The sequence below is a fragment of the Hypanus sabinus genome, chromosome 22 (genome assembly GCF_030144855.1).
Source record: "Hypanus sabinus isolate sHypSab1 chromosome 22, sHypSab1.hap1, whole genome shotgun sequence".
Taxonomy (NCBI): Eukaryota; Metazoa; Chordata; class Chondrichthyes; order Myliobatiformes; family Dasyatidae; genus Hypanus; species Hypanus sabinus.
In genome coordinates, this window is record NC_082727.1 from 64,144,908 (window position 1) to 64,167,565 (window position 22,658).

Genomic DNA, 22,658 nt, shown 5'->3' on the forward strand with positions numbered 1-22,658 from the left:
GAAGCCTAGACTTCGCTACAACCAAGGCCACTCAGCTCTCCTGCCAGGTGCCAATAAGTCAGCGAATTAGATTTACAGCATTCCACATTAACAATGTACCACATGGTTTTGTGATTACAAGATAAGCAACTAAGGCAATCACTCACTATTAGACTCACAGTGCTCTAACACAAGCAGCACAATCCTCACCAAGTCCAGCTCCTTCAGTTTCTCTGCTATCAAGCAACTCACTGATGGGTGGACCTACCGTACTTTAAGTTCTTAATGTCCAGCAAAGTCTTGAAATCATAAAATATACATTTTTAAAAAAGACAATAAGACCTTTGGTTGACAATGCAGAAGTCCCTGCAATCAAACATGCTGCCATCTTATTTTAGGAAAGGAAATTTGTCCTTATCTCTTCTGTCCTGTATATGGTCCAGGACTTAAAGAAAAGCTGTCCATTTTTAAGATGTCTTAACTGGTCAATCATACTTATAGTTAGCAATAATTTTTCTACACACAGCCATCTCAAAACTGATGAGATTGGGTGGGAAAATATCTCTTTCAATTTAGCTGCAACCAATAGGCATAAATTTCATTAAAAAAAATAAGCAGAACAGATGATGTTATACATTTCAGTAGTTTATACTCGAGGCCAAAACATTTAAACTGCAGATCTTGTCCAAATCCAATTATCGTCATTATCTGTAATCTGGTGATGTCTGGCAAGCTTCTAACCTTTGCTTTCCACCCATACTCCAAATGAGTAGAAATGATATTTAAATAAAGTAAAAAGAAACCATATAATCCATTTCCCTCAAAAAATTTATCCCACCTGCACAATACAGCCACCACATTTTAATCTTAACCAGTACTTCAGAATTTCCAATGTGGTGCAATGGAGATAAGGAAGCATATCACAAAAGAACCAGGAGGAGAGATTGACAACACTATCTATTTCAAAATAAAAACTGCCAAGTCATTCATCTTTGGCAGAGGTAGACAATGGAATTTAAAGCATTTAAGCCTTAAGTATCATTAGTACCACTCCCACCTAAGAACCTCACCCAATTTCATACAGCAAGGCCATCAAGAGCAGTGTCTAGGTAGAAATGATAATAGCAGAGACAAAAGATCAAGTAGGAGTAAATCTGAAAATACCGAGCACAGTATTAATGCAATACACTAGAGTCCAATTGCAAAAGTAATCTATAAGCATATAATTTTGATAAGATCTTATAACAGTCATAGAGCACTTCAGCCCATTAGTTCCATGCTGAAACACTAATCTGCCTAGTTCCATTGGCCTGTACCCAGACGACAGCCCTCCATATACCCATCCCAGATTGTCTTAAATGCTGAAATTGAACCTACATCCAATCGAGTGAAGAAGTTCCCCCTCATGTTCCTCTTAAACTTTTCACTTTTCACCCTTAACTCATGACCTTTAGTTTTAGTCTCATTCAATCACAGTGGAAAAATCCTGCTTGCATTTACCCTATGTCCCTCAATTTTGTATACCTCTATCAAACCTCCCCTCAATCGTCTAGGTTCTAGGGAATTATGTTCTAACCTATTCAACCTTTTCCCTATAATTCAGGTCACTCTTTGAATCTTATTGATTTCCTGTAGGCAGGTGACAAAATTGTTCAAAGTACTCCAAATTAGGCCTTACCAATGTCTTATAAAATTTCAACATGACATCCCAACTCCTGCACTCTACAATGATTTACGAAGGCCAATGTGCCAAAAGCTTTCTTTACGGCCGTATCTGTGATGCCAAGGAATTATGGATCTGTATTCCCAGTTCTCTCTGTTCGAACATACTTCTCAGCGCCCTTCTAAAATCTCCCCAGGTTGGTCCCCCAAAATGTACCTGACACTTGTCTGCATTCATTTCCATCTGCCATTTTTCAGTTCATTTTCTAGCAGGTGCAAATTTCACTGCAAGCTTTGACCATTTCCTCACTGTCCACAATACCCCCAATCAAGTCAAGTCAAGTCAAGTCACTTTTATTGTCATTTCGACCATAACTGCTGGTACAGTACATAGTAAAAATGAGACAATGTTTTTCAGGACCATGGTGTAACATGACACATTACAAAAACTATACTGAACTATGTAAACTCTGTAAATCTTGGTGTCATTTGCAAATTTGCATATCCAGTTTACCAGATTATCATCCAGATCATTGAAATAAATGACAAACAACAATGGATCCAGCACCAATCCCTGCAGCACACCACAAATCACAGGGCTCCATCCAGAGTGACAACCACCTACTACCACTCTCTAGCTTCTCTCACAAAATCAACATCTAATCCAATTTGCTACCTCATCTTGAATGACGAATGACTGAATCTTCTTGACCAACTTCCCATATGGGAAATTATAAAATGCCTTGTTAAAGTCTATGTTCACAAAGTCCGTTGCCTTGCCTTCATCAACTTTATTGGCAACTTCCCAAAATATACAAGATTGGCTAGACATGACTTACCATGCACAAAGCCATGATGACTATCCCTTATTAGTCCCTGCCTACCTAAATACTTACATTTCTGCTCCATTAGAATACCTTCCAATAACTCCTCCACTACTGATGTAAGGTTCACTGGCCTATAATTTCCTGGTTTATTCTTAGAGCCCTTCTTAGATTTACAAGGACGTTGCCTGGATTGGGGAGCATCCCTTATGAGAATAGGTTGAGTGAACTCGGCCTTTTTTCCTTGGAGCAACGGAGGATGAGAGGTGACCTGATAGAGGTGTAAAAGATGATGACAGGCATTGATTGAGTGGATAGTTGGAGGCTTTTTCACAGGGCTGTAATGGCTAACACAGAGGGCATAGTTTTAAGGTGCTAGGAAGTAGAGAGTGGTGAGTGCGTGGAATGGGCTGCCGGCGACAGTGGTGAAGATGTATAAGATAGGATCTTTTAAGAGACTTTCAGACAAGTATAGGGAGCTCAGAAAAATAGAGGGTTATGGGTAACCCTAGGTAATTTCTAAGGTAAGGACATGTTCGGCACAGCTTAGTGGGCTGAAGTGCCTGTATTGTGCTGTTGGTTTTCTACAATTTGAAACAACAGAATGACATTAGCTATTCTCCAATCCTCTGGCACCACATGTATTCCCAAGTATGTTTTAAATATCACTATTAAGGATCCCTGCAATTACCGCACTAGCTTCCCATGAGGTCAGAGGAAACACTTTGTCAAGCCTTGAGGATTTATTCACCTTAATTTGCCTCAAGACAGTGAACACTTTCTCCTTTGTAATCTGTATAGGGTCCATGACAGATTACAAAACTGCTGCTTTGCCTCACTTCTATGAACTGTGTCCATCTCCAGAGTAACTACAGATGCAAAAAAAATCTCCCTGTTATAGCTCCATGCATGAATTACCTACCACTCTGATCTGATGCAGCTTTGAATGGGCTAATGAGTTAAACCAATTCTTCAATAGGTTTGACGACTGCCCTCCTGTTCAGATCCTCCTCAGCACACCAGTCCAGGTGCTGAGACACCCAATGCTACCTCAGTACCAACTCCTTCCTCTTCCAATTCACCACCTGGATGAACAACAGGTTACAGCTGTCTACATCCCCTTCTTGACCTGCACCTACCATTCACACATCCACATACCAACTGCTATCATCCCAATCTTCAGACAGACAGACATACTTTATTGATCCCGAGGGAAAGTGGGTTTCGTTACAGTCGCACCAACCAAGAAAAGTGTAGAAATATAGCAATATAAAACCATAAATAATTAAATAATAATAAGTTCATTATCCCAAGTGGAAATAAGTCCAGGACCAGCCTATTGGCTCAGGGTGTCTGACACTCCAAGGGAGGAGTTGTAAAGTTTGATGGCCACAGGCAGTAATGACTTCCTATGACGCTCAGTGGAATGAGTCTCTGGCTGAATGTACAACCAGTACATTATGGAGTGGATGGGAGTCATTGTCCAAGATGGCATGCAACTTAGACAGCATCCTCTTTTCAGACACCACCGCCAGTTCCACCCCCACAACATCAGTGGCCTTACGAATGAATTTGTTGATTCTGTTGGTGTCTGCTACCCTCAGCCTGCTGCCCCAGCACACAACAGCAAACATGATAGCACTGGCCACCACAGACTCGTAGAACATCCTCAGCATCGTCCAGCATATGTTAGAGGACCTCAGTCTCCTCAGGAAATAGAGACGGCTTTGACCCTTCTTGTAGTCAGCCTCAGTGTTCTTTGACCAGTTTATTATCAATTTGTATCCCCAGGTACTTGTAATTCTCTACCATGTCCACACTGACCCCTTGGATGGAAACAGGGGTCACCGGTGCCTTAGCCCTCCTCAGGTCCACCACCAGCTCCTTAGTCTTTTTCACATTAAGCTGCAGATGATTCTGCTCACACCATGTGACAAAGTTTCCCTCCGTAGCTCTGTACTCAGCCTCATCTCCCTTGCTGATGCATCCAACTATGGCAGAGTCATCAGAAAACTTCCGAAGATGGCAAGACTCTGTGTTGTAGTTGAAGTCCGAGGTGTAGATGGTGAAGAGAAAGGGAGACAGGCCAGTCCCCTGTGGAGCCTCAGTGCTGCTGACCAATCTGTCTGACACAGTGTTGCAAGCGCACGTACTGTGGTCTGGCAGTCAGGTAATCAATAATCCATGACACCAGGGAAGCATCCACCTGCATCACTGTCAGCTTCTCACCCAGCAGAGCTGGGCGGATGGTGTTGAACGCACTGGAGAAGTCAAAAAATATGACCCTCACAGTGCTCGCCTCCCCCAGCCCCACCTTCCACCAACTCCCCAGTCATTATGGACTCACCTTTACTACTGAGCAGTTGAGAAAAACTCTGCGGAAACTCTGACATGGCAAAGCATTGGGACCAGATGGTGTGATGTGCAAGGTCCTGAAGGAATGTGCTGAGCAGCCGTGTGGAGTTCTCCAGTACATTTTCAATCTGAGTCTCACACTGTCGAGACAGTATGGAAAACTTCATGTGCGGATCCAGTACCCAAGAAGTGCAAACTAAAAGTCCTGGATGACTATCATCCAGCGGCCCTGACCTCACACATCATGAAGACCCTAGAGACTGGTCCTGGCTCACCTCCAACCCCTAGTCAGATCAGCCCTTGATTCCCTGCAGTTTGCCTACCAGTCAATGATGCTGTTATCTACCTGCTGAATAGAGACTACTCTATTTGGATAAGCAGGGCACACAGTGAGGATCATGTTCTTTGATTTTTCAAGTGCCTTCAATACTATTGCTAGGGGAAAAACTCTGTTTCAATGCAGGTTGGCACTTCCATGTATTCTAGATAATCGACTACTTGACAGGCAGATCACAGTTTGCGCGGTTTCAGAGCTGTACGTCAGACATAGCTATGAGCGGCACTGGACCCCACAGGGGACTGTATTGGTTCCCTTCTTATTTAACCTGTATACCTCGGAATTTAGATATAACACTGAGTCATGTCATCTGTAGAAGTTCTCTGATGATTCAGCAATAGTTGGGTGTAAAAAGGGAGGATGGGAGGATGAATACAGGGCCCTAGTGGAGGACTTTATCAAAAGGTGCAGATAAAGTCCTCCAGTAGGACCCTGTATTCATCCTCCCATCCTCCCTTTCTACACCCAACTATTGCTGAATCATCAGAGAACTTCTGCCTGCACTACTCCCTGTTATTATTGATGGTGAGGACCTACAAGTACCTGGGGGTGCACTTGGATGACAGACTTAAGAGGAACATCGATTAAAGAGACTGGCTCTGTTATAGCAGGCAAACTGGACATTCTGGAGGCTGAGATAGAACAAAGAACTCCACTTAAAATCCTGTCAATTCTGCACAATATTTCTCACCCTCTGCATGCCACCTTGGCTGAACAGAGGAGCATTTTTAAGGACAGATTAAGACAACTGTGCTGTTGCAAAGAGTGCTATATGAGGTCATTCTTACCCTCGGCCATTAGGCTCTATAATGAGTCAACCTATAGCCAGAGGAGTAATGACCCTCTCCCGTTATTCTTTCTTACTTCTCTTCTAATATTTGTAAATCTTCACTTGTAATGTTACTATGAAACTGCAATTTCCTCTGGGATCAATAAAGTATCTATCTATCTATCTTCCAGAGGACCAATTTGTTATCCTTCGGTCTTAAAATATCTGTAGAAGTCCTTGGAATTGTCCTTCACCTTGCCTTCTTGAGCAACCTCATGCCTCCTCTTAGCCCTCCTCATTTCTTTAAGTGTTCTCTTGCATTTCTTGAGGTCCTCAAGTACCTCATTTATTCCTATATGCCTATAACCTCTATAGGCATCTCCTTTTTGTTAACCAGTGCCTCAATATCTCTCGAAAACAAAGGTTCCCTAAACTTGTTATCCTTGCCTTTACTTTGACAGGAACATACAAACCCTATTTTCAAAATTTTACTTTTGAAGGCAAGTACACCCTTGCCAGAAAATAACCTGTCACAATCAACACTTGCTGGATCTTGTCTGATAGCATCAAAATTGGCCTTTATCCTATTAAGATCTATCCTTTTCCATAACTACCTTGAAACTAATGGCATTGTGATCAATATATGCAAAGTGCTCCCCTACAACTTCGGTCACCTGTCATCTCACTTCTCAGAAGTAGGTCTACTATCACACTCTCTCTAGCTGGGATTTCTATGTACCGATTAAGGAAACTTCCCTAAATACATTTGACAAACTCAATCCCATCTAGTCCTTTTACAATTTGGGACACCCAGTCAATATGTGGAAAGTTAAAAGTACCTAATATCACAACCTTATGTTTTTTTTTGCAGCAGTCTGTGATCTCTCCACAAATTTGTTCCTCTAAATACCATGGACTGTTGGGTGGTTTATAATACAATCCCATTAATGTGGTTGGTCTCATCTTTCTTACTCAGATCTATCCACAAAGCCTCACTAGCTCTGTCCTGTCTGAGCACTGTCCTGACAGATAATGCCACTCCTCTCCCTTTAAACCCTCCCACTCTATTCCTAAGGTAAGGACATGTTTGGCATAACTTTGTGGGCCAAAGGGCCTGTATTGTGCTGTAGGCTTTCTATGCTTTTACGCTTCTACATCTAAAACAGAACCCAGGAATACTGACCTGCCAGTCCTGCCCCTCCTGCAACTTAGTCTCAACAATGGCTACAATGTCATAATTCCATGTGCTGATTTATGTCCTAAGCTTATCTGCCTTTCCTACAATACTCCTTGCACTGACATACACACAGCTCAGAATACTAGTCCCATGATGCTTAACCATTTGCTTCCTGGCGTAGTATGTAGGCTTAACAACATCTTTCTCCATAACAACTCCACGATCTGTTCTGTCTTTCTGGTTCCCATCGCCCTGCAACTCTACTTTAATTCTCCACCACCCCCCCCCCCCCCCCAGTAGCACTAGCAAATCTTCCCACAAGGAAATTAGTCCCCCTCGAGTTCAGGTACAAACCATCTCTTCTGTACAGGTCCCATCTTCCCTGGAAGGCAGCCCAATGATCCAAAAATCTGAAGTCTTCAGTCCTGCACCGACTCTTCAGCCATTTTTTAAAAACGGTATGATCATCCTATTTCTGGTCTCTCAAACACATGACATGGGTAGCCCTTGAGGCCCTGTCCCTTAACTTCACACTTAACGCCCTAAACTCACTTTGTAGGACCTCAGTATCCCTCCTACCTGTGTCAAAGGTACCAAGGTGGACCAGAACCTCAAGCTGCTCACTCTCCCACTTAGGAATGCTGAGGACTCTATCTAAGATGTCCTGGACCCTTGTAACCAGCAGGCAACATACAATGTGAAATTCTTTCTCGTTGCCAGAAACCTGACTGCTGTGACTTTCCACTACAAGGTTATTCACCGCCCCCCCCACCCTTTCCCCTCCTTGCAACAGTACCTAAAGTAATACTTCTGTTGTTGCTGGAAATTATCCACTTCCCCCCTCCTAACGGTTACCCAGTTACTTGTGCCCTTCATCTTGGGTGTAACTAACTCCCTGTACACCCCATCAACCCCTCCGCCTCCCAAATAACCCGAAGTTCATCTAGTTCCAACTCCTTATCACTGCCTGATAGAAGCTGCAGCAGGATGCACTTCTAGCAGGTGTAGTCATCATATCCTGCAAGAGCAGCATTCCACTATCCTGCCTGGCAACTGCTCTAAATATGCAATAAGAATGTATGAATGAATGAATGAAAGAAAGGAAGAATAAATAACAAAAAAAATCCAACTTTGACATTCCTTGCCGAAGTCTTGATGAGCCAAAGCCTCAACTCCTCACTCTAACACTGGCCTACTCATACCATGGTTGCTTCACTTAAACTTAACTTCTTTTTATTGAACCTTGCCAAGTGCCTAATTATGCACAATCCGTCTCCTCGGGACCATGGCATACAAAAATCTCTAATACTTTCCAGCTTTTGTAAATCTCTCAATGTGTATTCACATTGCATCTTCCTCTCAGACACCATCCTAATTCCCTACACAAAACTAAAAATCCAATATTGCCACAATTTTCTTGGTATGGTGCAAGAGAAGGAAGCAGATACAGTGATTAAAACCCTTGGGTTTATCTGAACACTTGACATTAACATTAAGGCAGTGAATGGGTTTCAAGTAGAAATTGAAGAACAGATGGTCAAGCAAATTCTGACAAAACATTCATCATCTAACAGTTTCAAAGTTGCGCCTTACAGACCACAAGCCGGGTATGCCAGGGAAAATAAAAGTCAGAGATTGATGATTACATTACAGTGAACATATTGAAGGTGGTAGCAAATGTGTGGTTAAATAACTTTAGAAGTATTCATGAGCTATTTGGTGACTGGAGCATCAAATAATTAAATGAAGGCTGTATTTAACAGATTAGGGGTGCAATCCAAGCATCAGCCTCCCATCCCAACCAACACCCCCCCCCCCCCCAACCCTCCAACCACCTCCATTACAGGCAGGTGATAGAAGATGCAGCATAGAATCCATTCACGTAGAATAGGTGGAAATGCTTGAAGATCGCCTTGTCAATAATCAAGAACAGAAGCAAACAGACATGCAAAGCCAATAAAGTGGCTGTGCAGTGAACCAGCATTTCTTCAAAATTTGAAGTTCAGCAGAAAGCAAGCAAGGGACATTTGGGTAAAAACAGAAATTATCAACACAGAGAACAGTTTAGCACGGAGGCTGAAAGATGCAAGGAGAGCGTTTCTGACAATTTGTAGATAACAAGCTGTAGATAACATGGATTTAAGATGAGGTAGGCTCAGAAAGGCAAAGTATTCAAAATATTCGATTAAAAATAAACAGGGCGAACCCAAGCTATGATTTAATGATAGAGAAATTGGTGCAATTTGAACAAAAAAATTAACAGAAGTTAGTGCAGAGCACCCCTCCACAGAATAGCAATAGTGGATACAGCAAATCGTACACAAGTTAGTTGAAAAGATTAAACCTATGTACATTCAAAGGGCAGATGAAAGTACAGAGCAATTGGAGTAACTTTTTGAGAATTATAGAAGTGTTGCAAGTATGCCATGGGAAGTGACAAAAATGTGGTGGTCAACACTGGAATTCTGGCAGAAGAGAAGAGAAACAAGAGTAACAAAGGGCAAGGGACAAGAACCATGGACTTTGATGCAAGTGGGGTGCAATGGTTGAGGGAAAGAGGGAGAAGTATGTGACCTGAAATGAAGGTTCATTAGAAAGTAGAAAGCTAATGTAGAATGGTAAAAAGAAATAAACCTGTAGTTTCAAACTTATTTTGATAATGCAATTTATGATTGCAGATATTCTAGGACAAACAAGAATAAGTGGAAACCAAAGGAAAAATAGCAATATCCTGCTGCATGCTAAATATAAGGAAAGAAATAGAGTCAATGTTTCTAGTTTCTACCATTTTCGTTCCGGTCCTGAAGGGTCTTGGCCCAAACATCGACTCTTCATTCCCCACCATAGATTCTGCCTAACCTGCAGAGTTCCTCCCAGTGTGTTACTCTGAATTCCCAGAATCTGCAGAATTTCATGTTTATGTGTCTATATTTACTATACTAATTTATCTGCTTCCGAAGACCTAAAAACAGCCCTAATTACTGGTACTAAAATTGTTCCTATCTAGGTTTAACAAATAATTCCATTTTCATTGCTTTCTGAAGTGCAGTTCTACAAAAAGGAAGAGAAAGTAGAAGATTCTGTTTCCTTTGACCACTAATTTCAATTCCTTTTTAGTTGTTGTTGAAATTTCAAGTCATAAGAGTAAGTTTGCACAACACTGGACTTCTGAGAAAGGCAATGCATACAAGAATCAGGTTTCTCAATCAAAATCACAAAAATACAGTCATCAAACTAGACTATTAACTGTTTCATTTTGCAAATGCTGCCTGATTTAGTGTGTTTCCAATAGTTTGTTTTATTTCAGATGTGTAGCTGTTTGATTTGAGCACTATCATGTCATTTGATAGAACTTGCCATACACAAACTGACTACATTTCTAATATTTCCAAATTAATTCTACATTTGAAAATTCATTGCCTATGTTGCCCAAACCAATATGGATGCCAATCTTTCAATGGAATGAAGTGCTTCAAGCAGAGAAATTGACTTTTCCACCGGCAGGAAGAGGCAAACTGATATCCACTTATCTCTTAATACTTTTGCATTTCAAGTATTTCTGTTTTATGTCCTATTTTGGCATAAAAGCTTGACCCCATGAATTGAGTGAAGAATATTTTTAACACAAGCACATAAACCAATAAGAACATTTTTTGGAAGCTTGCAGAACCTAACTTACATTAATAAATGCTGATTTGTATGTAGAGCAAAAGTCACAATAACATCAAACCATCAAGGCTATTTCCAACACATTCCCCATTATGCATCAAGATTCTAAAATTAAAACATTCTGACAACTCAAAAAAAAAGGTAAGGTCTGTATTATTTAAATATCTTCTTAATGGGGTCTGTATTCTGTAGGTTGCATTATTTTTCATTTCAGGAAATCAAGACTGGCCTAACCTCTGCTGGCCATTATTTAATTTTATATGCAAAATAACTTTCAAAAAAGGAATTTGAAAGTTACTTGAAAAATAATGCCAGCTTTTGGCCAAGACAGCCAGGAAATAGTAATAACTAGATTACACATCATAAAAGCATCACGTATTCAAAGGGTGAAACTGCTTCTTCCTCTACTGCACCACTTGAATTCATAATTTAACTTTAGCTTGGCTCTTTCCCTCAAAAACCAAACCAGGAGTTCTGATCATCTTCCACTATATATGGTGGTAGATAAAAGTAGAACAAATCTTCGTTGAAACTAGATTTGTCTGGACAGCTTCACAAATTAACTGAATAAATCTGAGGAGCACTGAGGAAAATATTCAAACTCTTCACTTTGTTCCAGGTTTGTTTGAAAGTTTAGTTCATTTTTTTACATGTTCTTTATTAAATATCTACTTCCCTATTAAAGTGCAAATTCATGTCATTGGCTAAAAACTCCCTCAGAAAACGTTACTCTCTCTTCACCTGTGATATCTTTATTTACTTTAAAGGCTCAGCAGCAGAAATATTTCTTAATTTAATTCTTGAAAGCTCTTACCAATTGATGTGTCAAAGTAAGCATACTCAAAATTCTTGCCAATGAAGCTTTCAAGTAAATTTTACAAATATTATTGCTTGAACTGCAAAAATAATCACAAATTTAAATCTAAGTTGAGCCTCAACTTTTTCTTGCTACTAATTAACTAAAAAGGGAATAAGTTTCCAATTTTAGTAACAGTCATTTTCTGATCTGGAAAAGGAAATCTTTCTCAATCATTTAATTCCATGTTGTTATCCAACTGAAATTATCATTCAAGGTATTGATAAATACTAAATAGAACTTTACAAGAAAGATTAAAAATGAAGAGATTAGATGATTTATTCTTGAGGGCTGATAGATGACTTCACATGGCTTCTCAGTTTCCAAAACCTTCATGCCTGTCGAGACAAATGGCATTCATCTGGGATACATCATCTTTCAACTAATACTGGGATGTCCACAACTGTAAGTTAATGACAAGCTCAAAGCCAGATGAAAACAAACTGTACTCCTTAACTTCTTACCATCCTTAACAGAATGTTTTTGGGAAGATTGTGGAATTAAGCAACACACACAAAATGCCGGAGGAACTCAGCAGGCCAGGCAGCATCTATAGAAAAGAGTGACAGTTGATGTTTCGGACCCTTCCATCGATGCTGCCTCACCACCTGAGTTCCTCCATCATTTTTGTGTGTGTGTGTTGCTCTGGATTTCCAGTATCTGTAGATTTTCTCAAATCAAACCATTCCTAAATTTAACATTACAAACATGTACCTAAAAATTATGACAATTCTGTAGAACTACTACTGCTGAGCTACAACCTATAATGCTGTGCACACCTAAGTCACAATATTTGCAAAAGGTTCACGACATCACCATGTGAAATATTCAACTAGATTATGACAACTTAAATTCTGCCTTTCACTATGTATCAAAGTTTGATATTTATTCAACCTTGATCAAAATATGCATTAGTGAAATAAATAATGACACCATCATCTGCAAAATTACGACTACTTGAAATTGTTTGGTAGTTTTAAAAAACTGTACAGAAAACTTATTCAGATAGAATTAGCAGATTTTATTTTTCCCAAACAATCACAAAAAAAATCTCAGAATAAGGATATTAAAAGTGGAACAATTTTAAGACTCCTTAATGGATAGTCAGTTAAGCATCCATCAGCACAGAAACTTGAGATATTCATGCCTACTTTAAAAAAATGCGTAATTTAAAACATGAAACATGTTTCAATTTCCGAGTTAAAGACAACTCGTTAGTCCAATCAATACACGATAATATGATAACACGAAAATAAAATCAGATACAGCCAATTAAATAAAATCAAATAAAGTTGATGTCTTGCCTCTTTCAAGTCACATGATTGAATCACATGAAATCTTGGGCTGTTCTGTAACAGACTATGCCCCGATTTGGGGAAGATCCTGTAAAATGTTGACCGGATCGCTGTTCTGAAATACTCTATAACAGGGCGATCAGACACTGGATCTAATCTGACAAATGCGAATAAGAACTGGATTCATCTGTTAACCGTGACACTTCATATGCCAAAGGATCAACATTTAAGCCTCCACTTAACACCGAAAAAGCAAACTAAAATGTATTTGAGCAAAAACGTAGTAACAAGAAAGACCAAAAATCGCCGAGATAATAACGATATTATTTTTGAAAAGCCATCATCACACATTCTGAAAATGAAACACCTTCATGATTTTTTTCAACGAGGAAGTTGAATCACTTGCTGAAATTAAAAGTACTGTAATTACATTCCCAACACCTCCAAGGCCCAGACATTCACGACTCAATAAACTCCGACAACCATGCCGCTTTCAGCTGATCATTAAGGCAACGTCCGGACACATACTCAGCCTGGGCTGCGAGCAATAGTTTCTGCTCGCTGCCTGTGCCTGCTCCCTGGCCCCAAACTGAGGTCCATTGGCAACCGCTTGCTCCACCATCAGCGACATCTTCCCACTCGACAGGCACAGGCGCGCCTCCCCGAAACCTGGGTCACGTGAAGCGCGATCCCGGCGGGGCAGCCGGAGCGTGCGTTACGTCACCCCGACCTCTGGAGGCACGCGGGCTGAAGGAGGGACCGTCCCGCCCGTTGTCCAATGGGAAATGTCGCCGTTGCCAGGACTACGCGCTTCAGGCCTCGTCTAACTCGGGTACGTTTACGGAACAAATATCTCGCCTCATTTATTTCCACAGCTGCAAAAGCCTTTCAAACGTTCTCTCTCCCCATCATGCTGTTGCAACGAGTGTTCAGTTAGCATAAAGAGAGGTTTTGATGGAAATAAGCCTCAGCAGGAATAATTGACTGGGATAAAGGTGATAGGAATCTAAGGAATAAGGGAAGTTTAAACAAATGGAGGAAGTGCTGGAGATGCCCAGCATGTGCGGCAAAATTAATGATAGGCATGAAAGATCATGCATCTGAAAAGTTTTCCCTTCCGTAGCCGCTGTAGGCCGACTGAGTACCTTCAGCTTTATCTGTTTTATTTCAAACGTTCAACAATTTGCAGCTTAAGGAATAAGAGTAACCGAAATACCCAGAACAACATTCCCAGGGCTGAAATGGTTACCACAAGAGGACTCAGGTTTAAGGTGCTGAGGGGTAGGTACAGAGGAGATGTCAGGGGTAAGTTTTTACTCAGAGAGTGGTGAGTGCGTGGAATTGGCTGCCGGCAAAGGTGGTGGAGGCGGATACAATAGGGTCTTTTAAGAGACTCTTGGATAGGTACATGGAACTTAGTAAAATAGAGGGCTATAGGTAAGCCTAGTAATTTTTAATGTAGGGACTTATTCGGCACAACGTTGTAGGCCGAAGGGCCTGTATTGTGCTGTAGGTTTTCTATGTTTCTAACACACAAAATGCTGGAGGAACTTAGCAGGTCAGGTAGCATCTATAGAACTGAATAGATGGTCGACGTTTCGGGCTGAAATCCTTTAGGGATAGATCAATAAACTCAAGGAAACAAACAAGTTAGATGCACATGTAATGTGAATGGCATTTAAGCAAAATGGGCAACAAAACAGCAAAATTGTCCATTAAATATTTAACACAACAATGTGTGCGAAAGGACATTAAAGAAAATAAAGGATATGGGAAAAACAAATATAACTCTCATTAAATAAGAGGCAAACTCCTAAGTAATTGGGACAGAATATAAGCAGAGTTTTTATTTATTTACAGAAGATAGGTATCACTATTAAGGTCAGTATCTGCTCCACATTCTTAAATGTTGCTGAGACAGTGAGGTGAGCTGTCTAAATGGCTTCACATCATTTGATGAGGATCATTCCACTGGCCTGGATGGTAGGGAACTCCAAAATTTAAAACCAGCAACAATGAAGAAAGTGACATTTTCCCACATTTAGATTGCACCTGTCTTGACCTGTGAGTTGTGCTGTTTCCAATGTTTGCTGTCACTGACCTTACAGGTGGTTGAGGCTATTGTTTGGCTGGTGCTGGAAAAGCAACATTGGCAAGTAACTGGTGCAGGTTCAGGCCAACCAACAGTCAGGGAGGAGATATTAGAAAAGACAAGTGAATAGGGTGCTGATCAAGGGATCTGCTTTGATCTGGATAACACTGATGTTTTGAATATGGAAATGGAGGACATTCAATTATACAGTGAATTTATATTATGGTGAATCACTTACTGCACGATAGTCCTTTAGCTTGATAGTACATGCTTTCAAACTTTTTTATCTTCTGCCTAATGGGAAGGGGTAGGAGAGAGAGAGACACAGGTGGGACAGGTGTTTGATTATGTTCTAGCAACAGAAAGTATCTACAGAGGCAATGGAGGGGAGGCTGGTGTGTGTGAAGGATTGAGCTTCTTCACAATTCTGCAATATTTTGTGGTCATGGGCAGCTCAAATGCCATATGCAGCTGTGATGCACCTGGATAGTATGTTTTTCATCAAGCAGCTGTAAAAAGCAGTGATCCTCAGTTATTGACATTCAGGAACTTGAAAATGCTCACTCTTCCCACTTTTGATCCCTCTATGAGGACTCTTTGAAGAGAAATTGAGTTACTTGAAAATCACCATAATAAAGAGAAGAAAGTTTTGAAGAAATGGGAATCAATAATGTTTAAACTAATAATTCTGAAATACATAATTAAGACAAAGCCTAAATTATATAGAGGATTAGAGTTGAACCAAACTTGGAAAATGATGAATAATACCTCAGGTTCAGGTATTTTTTTCATAGCAGGTCACCTCTCATCCTCCATCACTCCAATGAGAAAGGCCAAGTTCACTCAACCTATTCTCATAAGGCATGCTCTCCAATTCAGGCAACGTACTTGTAAATCTCCTCTGCACTCTTTCTATAGTATTCACATCCTTCCTGTAGTGAGTGACCAGAACTGAACACAGTAATCAAAGTAGATTGTAACCAAGGTCTTTAACATTTCATGGCTCTTGAACTCAGTCCCATGGTACACCTTCTTAACAACACTGTCAACCTGTGCAGTAGCTTTGAGTGTCCTATGGACAAGGACGTGAAGATCTCACTGACCCTCCACACTGCCAAGAATCTTAATATTATATCCTGTCTTCAAATTTGACCACCCAACATGAACCACTTAACACTTACCTGAGTTGAACTCCAGCTGGCACGTCTCAGCCTACTTTTGCATCCTATTGATGTCCGGCTGTAATCTCTGACAGCCCTCCACACTATCCACAACACCCCCAACCTTTGTGTCATCAGGAAACTAGCTAACCCACCATTCTACTTCCTCATCAAGGTCACTTATCAATATCACAAAGATGAGGGGTCCTAGAACAGATCGCTGTGGAACATCACTGGTCACTTTCCTCCAAGCAGAATATGAACCATAGTTTGAAACTCTTCGACAACAGTCTCCTGTCCCAATTAAGCAGTCCCACCTACATTCTTGATTAGTGTTTGTTTTTTGTCCCAAATAAGCGGCTACTCCAATTAACAGATGGTTCAATTAACCATTTGAGGCATTGAGTGTGTGGATAGTCAGAGGCTTTTTCCCAGGGCTGAAATGTCTGACACAAGTGGGCACAGTTTTAAGTTGCTTGGAAGTAGGTACAGAGGAGATGTCGGTTAAGTTTTTTATGCAGAGAGTAGTGATCGCATGGAACGGGCTGCGGGTGACGGTGGTGAAGGCGGATACAATACAGTTTTTTAAGAGGCTGCTGGACAGGTACAGGCAGCTTAGAAAAATAGAGGGCTATGAGTAACTCGAGGTAATTTCTAAAGTAAGTACAAGTTCAGCACAGCATTGTGGGTTGAAGGGCCTGTATTGTGCTGTGGCCAAGTGGAAAGGCATCGATCTAGTGATCTGAAGGTTGCTAGTTTGAACCTTAGCTGAGGCAGCGTGTTATGTCCTTGAGCAAGGCACTTAACCACACATTGCTCTGCAACAAAACTGGTGCCAAGTTGTACGGGTCTGAATGCCCTTCCCTTAAACAACATCGGTGGCGTGGAGAGGGGAGACTTGCAACATGGGCAATTGCAGGTCTTCCATACAACCTTGCCCGGGCCTCATCATGAAAATTGATGGACAGCCGAAGAAGAAGATTGTGCTGTAGGTTTTCTATGTTTCTATAACCAGAATCCAATGTACATACAAAGGTAATTTATGACAGAAAACAAATATATTTGGAAAAGAAATGCAGAATTAAAATGAGAAGTGATATAAAATTATTCATTAGATATTGTAAATGAGATGATAAAAGTACCAAAAAATGCACAAGATATACACAGGTAAAAACAGAAAAGTAGCAAAATTTCAAATAGCAGTATTAACAAGGTGTGTATTGTATTTTAAAAAGATTATATGTATTTAAAAATACAACAATGTTAAGAGAATTATTATCTTACATTGAATTTAGGTATAATATAAATCTTTTATTGGATTTGCCCAAATATTTGGCAGTTTTTCTCTAATCAGTAAACATTCAGAGAAATATAATTATTCCAGTTTCTCTCTGGTTATGAATATATCTTTAATCGATCCTGATTTAACAAGCAGTATAAGCATAAGATTTCCAGAAATTACTTAGAGATAAGACTTCTAGAAATAAGGTCTTTCTTATAAAACAAGTGCCAGTTACCTCAGGCTTGACCAATTGTTCAATAAAATCACCTCTAATCACTATTCATTGATAAAATTCAATAAACCAAAGAAGAGTAACATACCTCATTCATTGTAGTTGCAGTGCAAATCCACATGTTATTAAAAAACAAGGAAATAAACCTCCATCAATGAAATTAAACTGAATTCTAATCACACACACACACAACTGAGATTAGTTGATGAAAACCTTGGACATGATAAATTGCAGCCTATACAGTATGTACTAAAAGAAGTCAACAAAAAAGTCATGTGGAACTACAGTCGACCTTCACTAATCCGACTAGCTGTAATCTGGTTCCTTCGATAATGCAGCACTGATATCAAATTTTCCAGACGACTCTAATTTCAGATTTCCTGGGAACCGTACCAATCTGCTGCACATTGTTTTGGTTGCGCTAGATCTGTTCACGTGTTGGCGCGCTCTTGTAAGCACAGACAGGTGATTCATACTTGTTTTCCTGCATTTATTAGTATCATATATGTGAGGTGCAGCCGCCCATCTAACCTGCCAGTGGCACTGCCAGCCGGCGCTTTGTTCTCTTCTGCCTATGACCTCAGATCAGACGTGGCGACCCGCTGAATTTAAGTATATTACTAAGTGAAGGAAAAGAAACTAACGAGGATTCCTTCAGTAACTGCGAGTGAAGAGGGAAGAGCCCAGTGCCGAATCCCCGGATGCCTGGCAGTCGTGTGAAATGTGGAGTATAGAAGACCTCCTTTCTCCGACTTCTGCTTCTGCTCACCCAAATGTGCTGCCACCATCATCAACAGTTTTTGAAGAACCTGTTGTGCCAGTTTCAGAACCAGTTCCTAATGCTTCACTCATTTTTCAAGATGAAGATGTTGATGATGCTGACAACTCCACACTTGCAAATATGTAACTTTGCCTGAAGGTATATTCAATATCTCACTTTAGAAGTGGAAGTGCTCAACTGTTCTGTATAAGTTAATTCCTGTACATTTACCTGAACCCTTTGTTTTATCTGTGCCTATACAGTTTATTACTTTATTAAAATTTCACTTGCTACTCATTTAATATTTCTGTTTCATTATTATCTAACTTGTACTGATTTACATGATATTTTAAAGGTATGATGAGGCAGTTAGCTATTGCTTAATGTGATCCTTCAGTAATTCGGCATTTTCACTAATCTGGCACTCCACAGGTCCCAATGGTGCTGGATTAGTGAAAGTCGACGTGTATTTGTAAAATGAAATACAGTACACTGATTTCAATATGATTCATAACACTCAAAACTTGATTTAATACAATAATCAAATCCACTCATTATACCTCATATCCCCATGTATGTGAAGGATGTAAGAAATAAAGTCAAGTCAATTCAATTCAATTATACATGAAAACTTAACGATAGTACCTATTTATCCAGTATAGTTGGAACATGGATTGTTAAGGGGGTAAAGTTTTAATTGCCATTTGCTTTAACATAATTATAGAGCATTTGTTCAGCTATGAGAAACCTCTGATTTAAAACCAAGATTTAATCAACAATGATAAAGATCATTTGACCTACTTAGTTCATCCCTTTAGTACTCCAAAATATTTAGCTCAACATTCTGTTGTATTTTAAACTCACCAAGTTACATACATTCCATTACTTGAAAGGTATTGTAAATTTTAATCATTTTAAGTCATGTTTTATGCTTAAATTTTTTTATTTTGTCAATTTGTGTACATTTTATATCTTCTAACTAAGAATGTTTTGTTTAAACATAATTTAACAGCATTAGAATAGAACCATTCTTGATGCAGTGTAAGACCATAGGAGCAGAATTAGGCCACTTGGCCCATCAAGTCCATCATGTTCCACCGTTCACACCGTTCCATCATGTCTGATATATTATCCCTCTCAACCCCATTCTTCTGCCTTCTCTCTGTAACCGGACTAACCAAGAACTATCATCCACTGCTTTAATATACTCAAAGCATGTGTATGGAACTGGAGGAAATAGCGGAGGTATTAATGAATACTTTGCTTCAGTATATACTACGCAAAAGGATCTTAGTGATTGTAGGGATGACTTGCAGTGGACTGAAAAGCTTGAAAATGTAGATTTTAAGAAAGAGGATGTGCTGCAGCTTTTGGAAAGCATCAAGTTGGATAAGTTGGTAGGACTGGATGGGATGTACTCCAGGCTACTGTGGGAAGCGAGAGAGGAGATTGCTGAGCCTCTGGCAATGATCTTTGCATCATCAATGAGGATGGGAAAGGTTCCGGAGGATTGGAGGGTTGTGGATGTTGTTCCCTTATTCAAGAAAGGGAGTAGAGATAGCCCAGGAAATTATAGGCCAGTGAGTCTTACTTCAGTGGTTGATAAGCTGATGGAGAAGATTCTGAGAGGTAGGATTTATGAACATTTGGAGAGGCATAATATGATTAGGAACAGTCAGCATGGCTTTGTCAAAGGCAGGTCGTGCCTTACGAGCCTGATTGAATTTTTTGAGGATGTGACAAAGCACATTGATGAAGATAGAGCAGAGATGTAGCTTATATGGATTTCAGAAAGGCATTTGATAAGGTACCCCATGCAAGGCTTATTGAGAAAGTAAGGAGGCCTGGGATCCAAGGGGACATTGCTTTGTGGATTCAGAACTGGCTTGCCCACAGAAGGCAAAGAGTGGTTATAGACAGGTCATATTCTGCATGGAGGCTGGTGACCTGTGGTGTGCCTCAGGGATCTGTTCCGGGACCCCTACTGTTTGTGATTTTTATAAATGACCTGGATGAGTAAGTGGAGGGGTGGTTTAGTAAATTTGCTGATGACACAAAGGTTGGGGGTGTTGTGAATAGTATGGAGGGCTGTCAGAGGTTACAACAGGACATTGATAGGATGCAAAACTGGGCTGAGAAGTGGCAGATCGAGTTCAACCCAGCTAAGTGTGAAGTGGTTCATTACAGTAGGTCAAATATGAAGGCAGAATATAGCATTAATGGTAAGATTCTTGGCAGTGTGGAGGATCAGAGGTATCTTGGGGTCCAAGTCTATAGGACACTCAGCTGCTACACAGGTTGACTCTGTGGTTAAGAGGGCATACAGTGAATTGGACTTCATCAATCGTGGGATTGAGTTTAAGAGCCGTGAGGTAATGTTGCAGCTATATGGGACCCTGGTCAGAACCCACTTGGAGTACTGTGCTCATTTCTGGTTACCTCACTACAGGAAGGATGTGGAAACCATAGAAAGGGTGCAGAGGAGATTTATAAGGATGTTGCCTGGATTGGGGATCATGCCTTGTGAGAATAGGTTGAGTGAACTCTGCCTTTTAGAAACATTGAAAACCTACATCTCCTTGGAGCAACAGAGGATGCGAGGTTTCTTGATAGAGATGTACAAGATAATGAGAGGCATTGATTGTGTGGATAGTCAGAGGCTTTCCCCCTAAATGGCTAGCATGAGAAGGCATAGTTTTAAGGTGCTTGGAGGTAGATACAGAGGAGATGTCAGGGGTAATTTCTTTACGCAGAGTGGAGAGTGCATGGAATGGGCTACCAGTGGCAGTGGTGGTGGTGGAAACAGTAGGGTCTTTTAAGAGACTCTTGGATGGGTACATGGAACTTAGAAAAATAGAGGGCTCTGGGTAAACCTAGGTAGTTCTAAGGTAGGGACATTTTCGGCACACCTGTATTGTGCTGTTTTCTAAGGTTTTCTATGTTTCTGTGTTTTCTATGTTTCCATGACATAGCCTCCACAGCTATCCATGGCAATGGATTCTACAGATTCATTACAGTCTGGATAAAGAAACTGTTTGTCATCGCTGTTCTGAATGGATGTCCCTCAATTTTAAGGCTGTACCCTCTGGTCCTAGACACCCCCACTATTTTAAATTATCCACTCTATCTAACCCTTTCAATAATCGATAGGTTTCAATGTGATTCCTCTCATAGTGCATAATGATGTGCTTCAAGCTTATTTTTCAAATCATGATATCAGATGTACATATTAAATTCAATGGTATCATTTTGTCATGGGCCAAGTACAGTCATCCCCTGGCTAAGTTAAATAAATGATTCAAATGTCTCAGGTTGGTAAACTAATGACAATCTCTGGGTCATTATAAATCTTCAAATCCCCTAACTATGTAGCTAGTTGCTCTGGTTGATTAGTTAGCCAAAATAAAGAATCATAAACCACAGAAATAAGGTTATACATCCCTTTGTTGTCTCTCTTGAGACCATCCAATTAATTCCACTCTCCTGCTCTTTCTCTATAGCTAGCTTACTTACTTAAGACTCATCATCACTACTGTAGCATAGGCTGCCGACAGCAGCTCACCAGAGTCCTCTGTCCTGGGCCATTATTTCCTGTTGTCTCCAGATGTAGCCCATCTTCTTGGTGTATCTTTCCTCTCCCAGGGATGATCTTCAGACCTTTCATTGGTGTTTCTGTAGCACTGGGATGGGATTGCTATTCTCATGTCCAACCTGCATGTCGCTGGGCTTGAGACTGTTCATGCGGAGTTTTTCCCTATTGCATTTTAGTTTTAATACTGATGTCGATTCCGCATCTGACAGCATTCTGTAGCTAGCAACATGGTGTGTGAAAAGAATTTTTATTCTTGCATCTGTTCTTTTGATAATTGCCTTTAATATGTTTTATCTGGTTGTAGATCACTCTGCTGATGTGAACAATTTGTTATCATTTACACCACCTAAACATTTCTTAGCATTGTATGTCTCCATTTGAGCTTTTCCCATGTACTCCGGTCTTTGCATATATTTATATTCTGCGTTTTTCACTCTTTTTTTTTGCTGATTGAGCAATTTGTTCTTATTTTGTGCATTAAGGGTTCAATGATTTTTCTTTGAACAAATTCCATGATTTTTTTGTTTTGCCACTGTCTGTGGCAAGATAAATCATATGGTTCTATATTGCATACATACTTTGATAATCAATGTACTTTGTTACCAGAGGTTACTCAC

The 22,658-nt window shown here is 40.2% G+C and overlaps 1 protein-coding gene across 5 annotated transcripts in view; it reads right to left on the reverse strand.

The window, feature by feature from the left end:
• The window catches only part of atp6v1ba (ATPase, H+ transporting, lysosomal, V1 subunit B, member a), a 113,503-nt gene that overhangs the window by 85,630 nt on the left and 5,215 nt on the right, over nt 1-22,658 (reverse strand). Inside the window, exons 1-2 of one of the 5 annotated variants that reach the window (XM_059947934.1) lie at nt 22,012-22,128; nt 15,254-15,305 (exon numbers count right to left, since the gene is read on the reverse strand). The exons of 1 other annotated variant lie outside the window; for it this stretch is intronic. In XM_059947934.1, coding sequence (XP_059803917.1) covers nt 15,254-15,305; nt 22,012-22,113 — 154 coding nt within the window. In that variant the 5' untranslated portion in view covers nt 22,114-22,128. Of the gene's footprint in view, nt 1-13,353; nt 13,397-13,451; nt 13,612-15,253; nt 15,310-17,692; nt 17,701-22,011; nt 22,129-22,658 lie in introns of those variants that run through there. 3 more of the 5 variants (XM_059947936.1, XM_059947935.1, XM_059947938.1) reach the window with 3 other exon arrangements.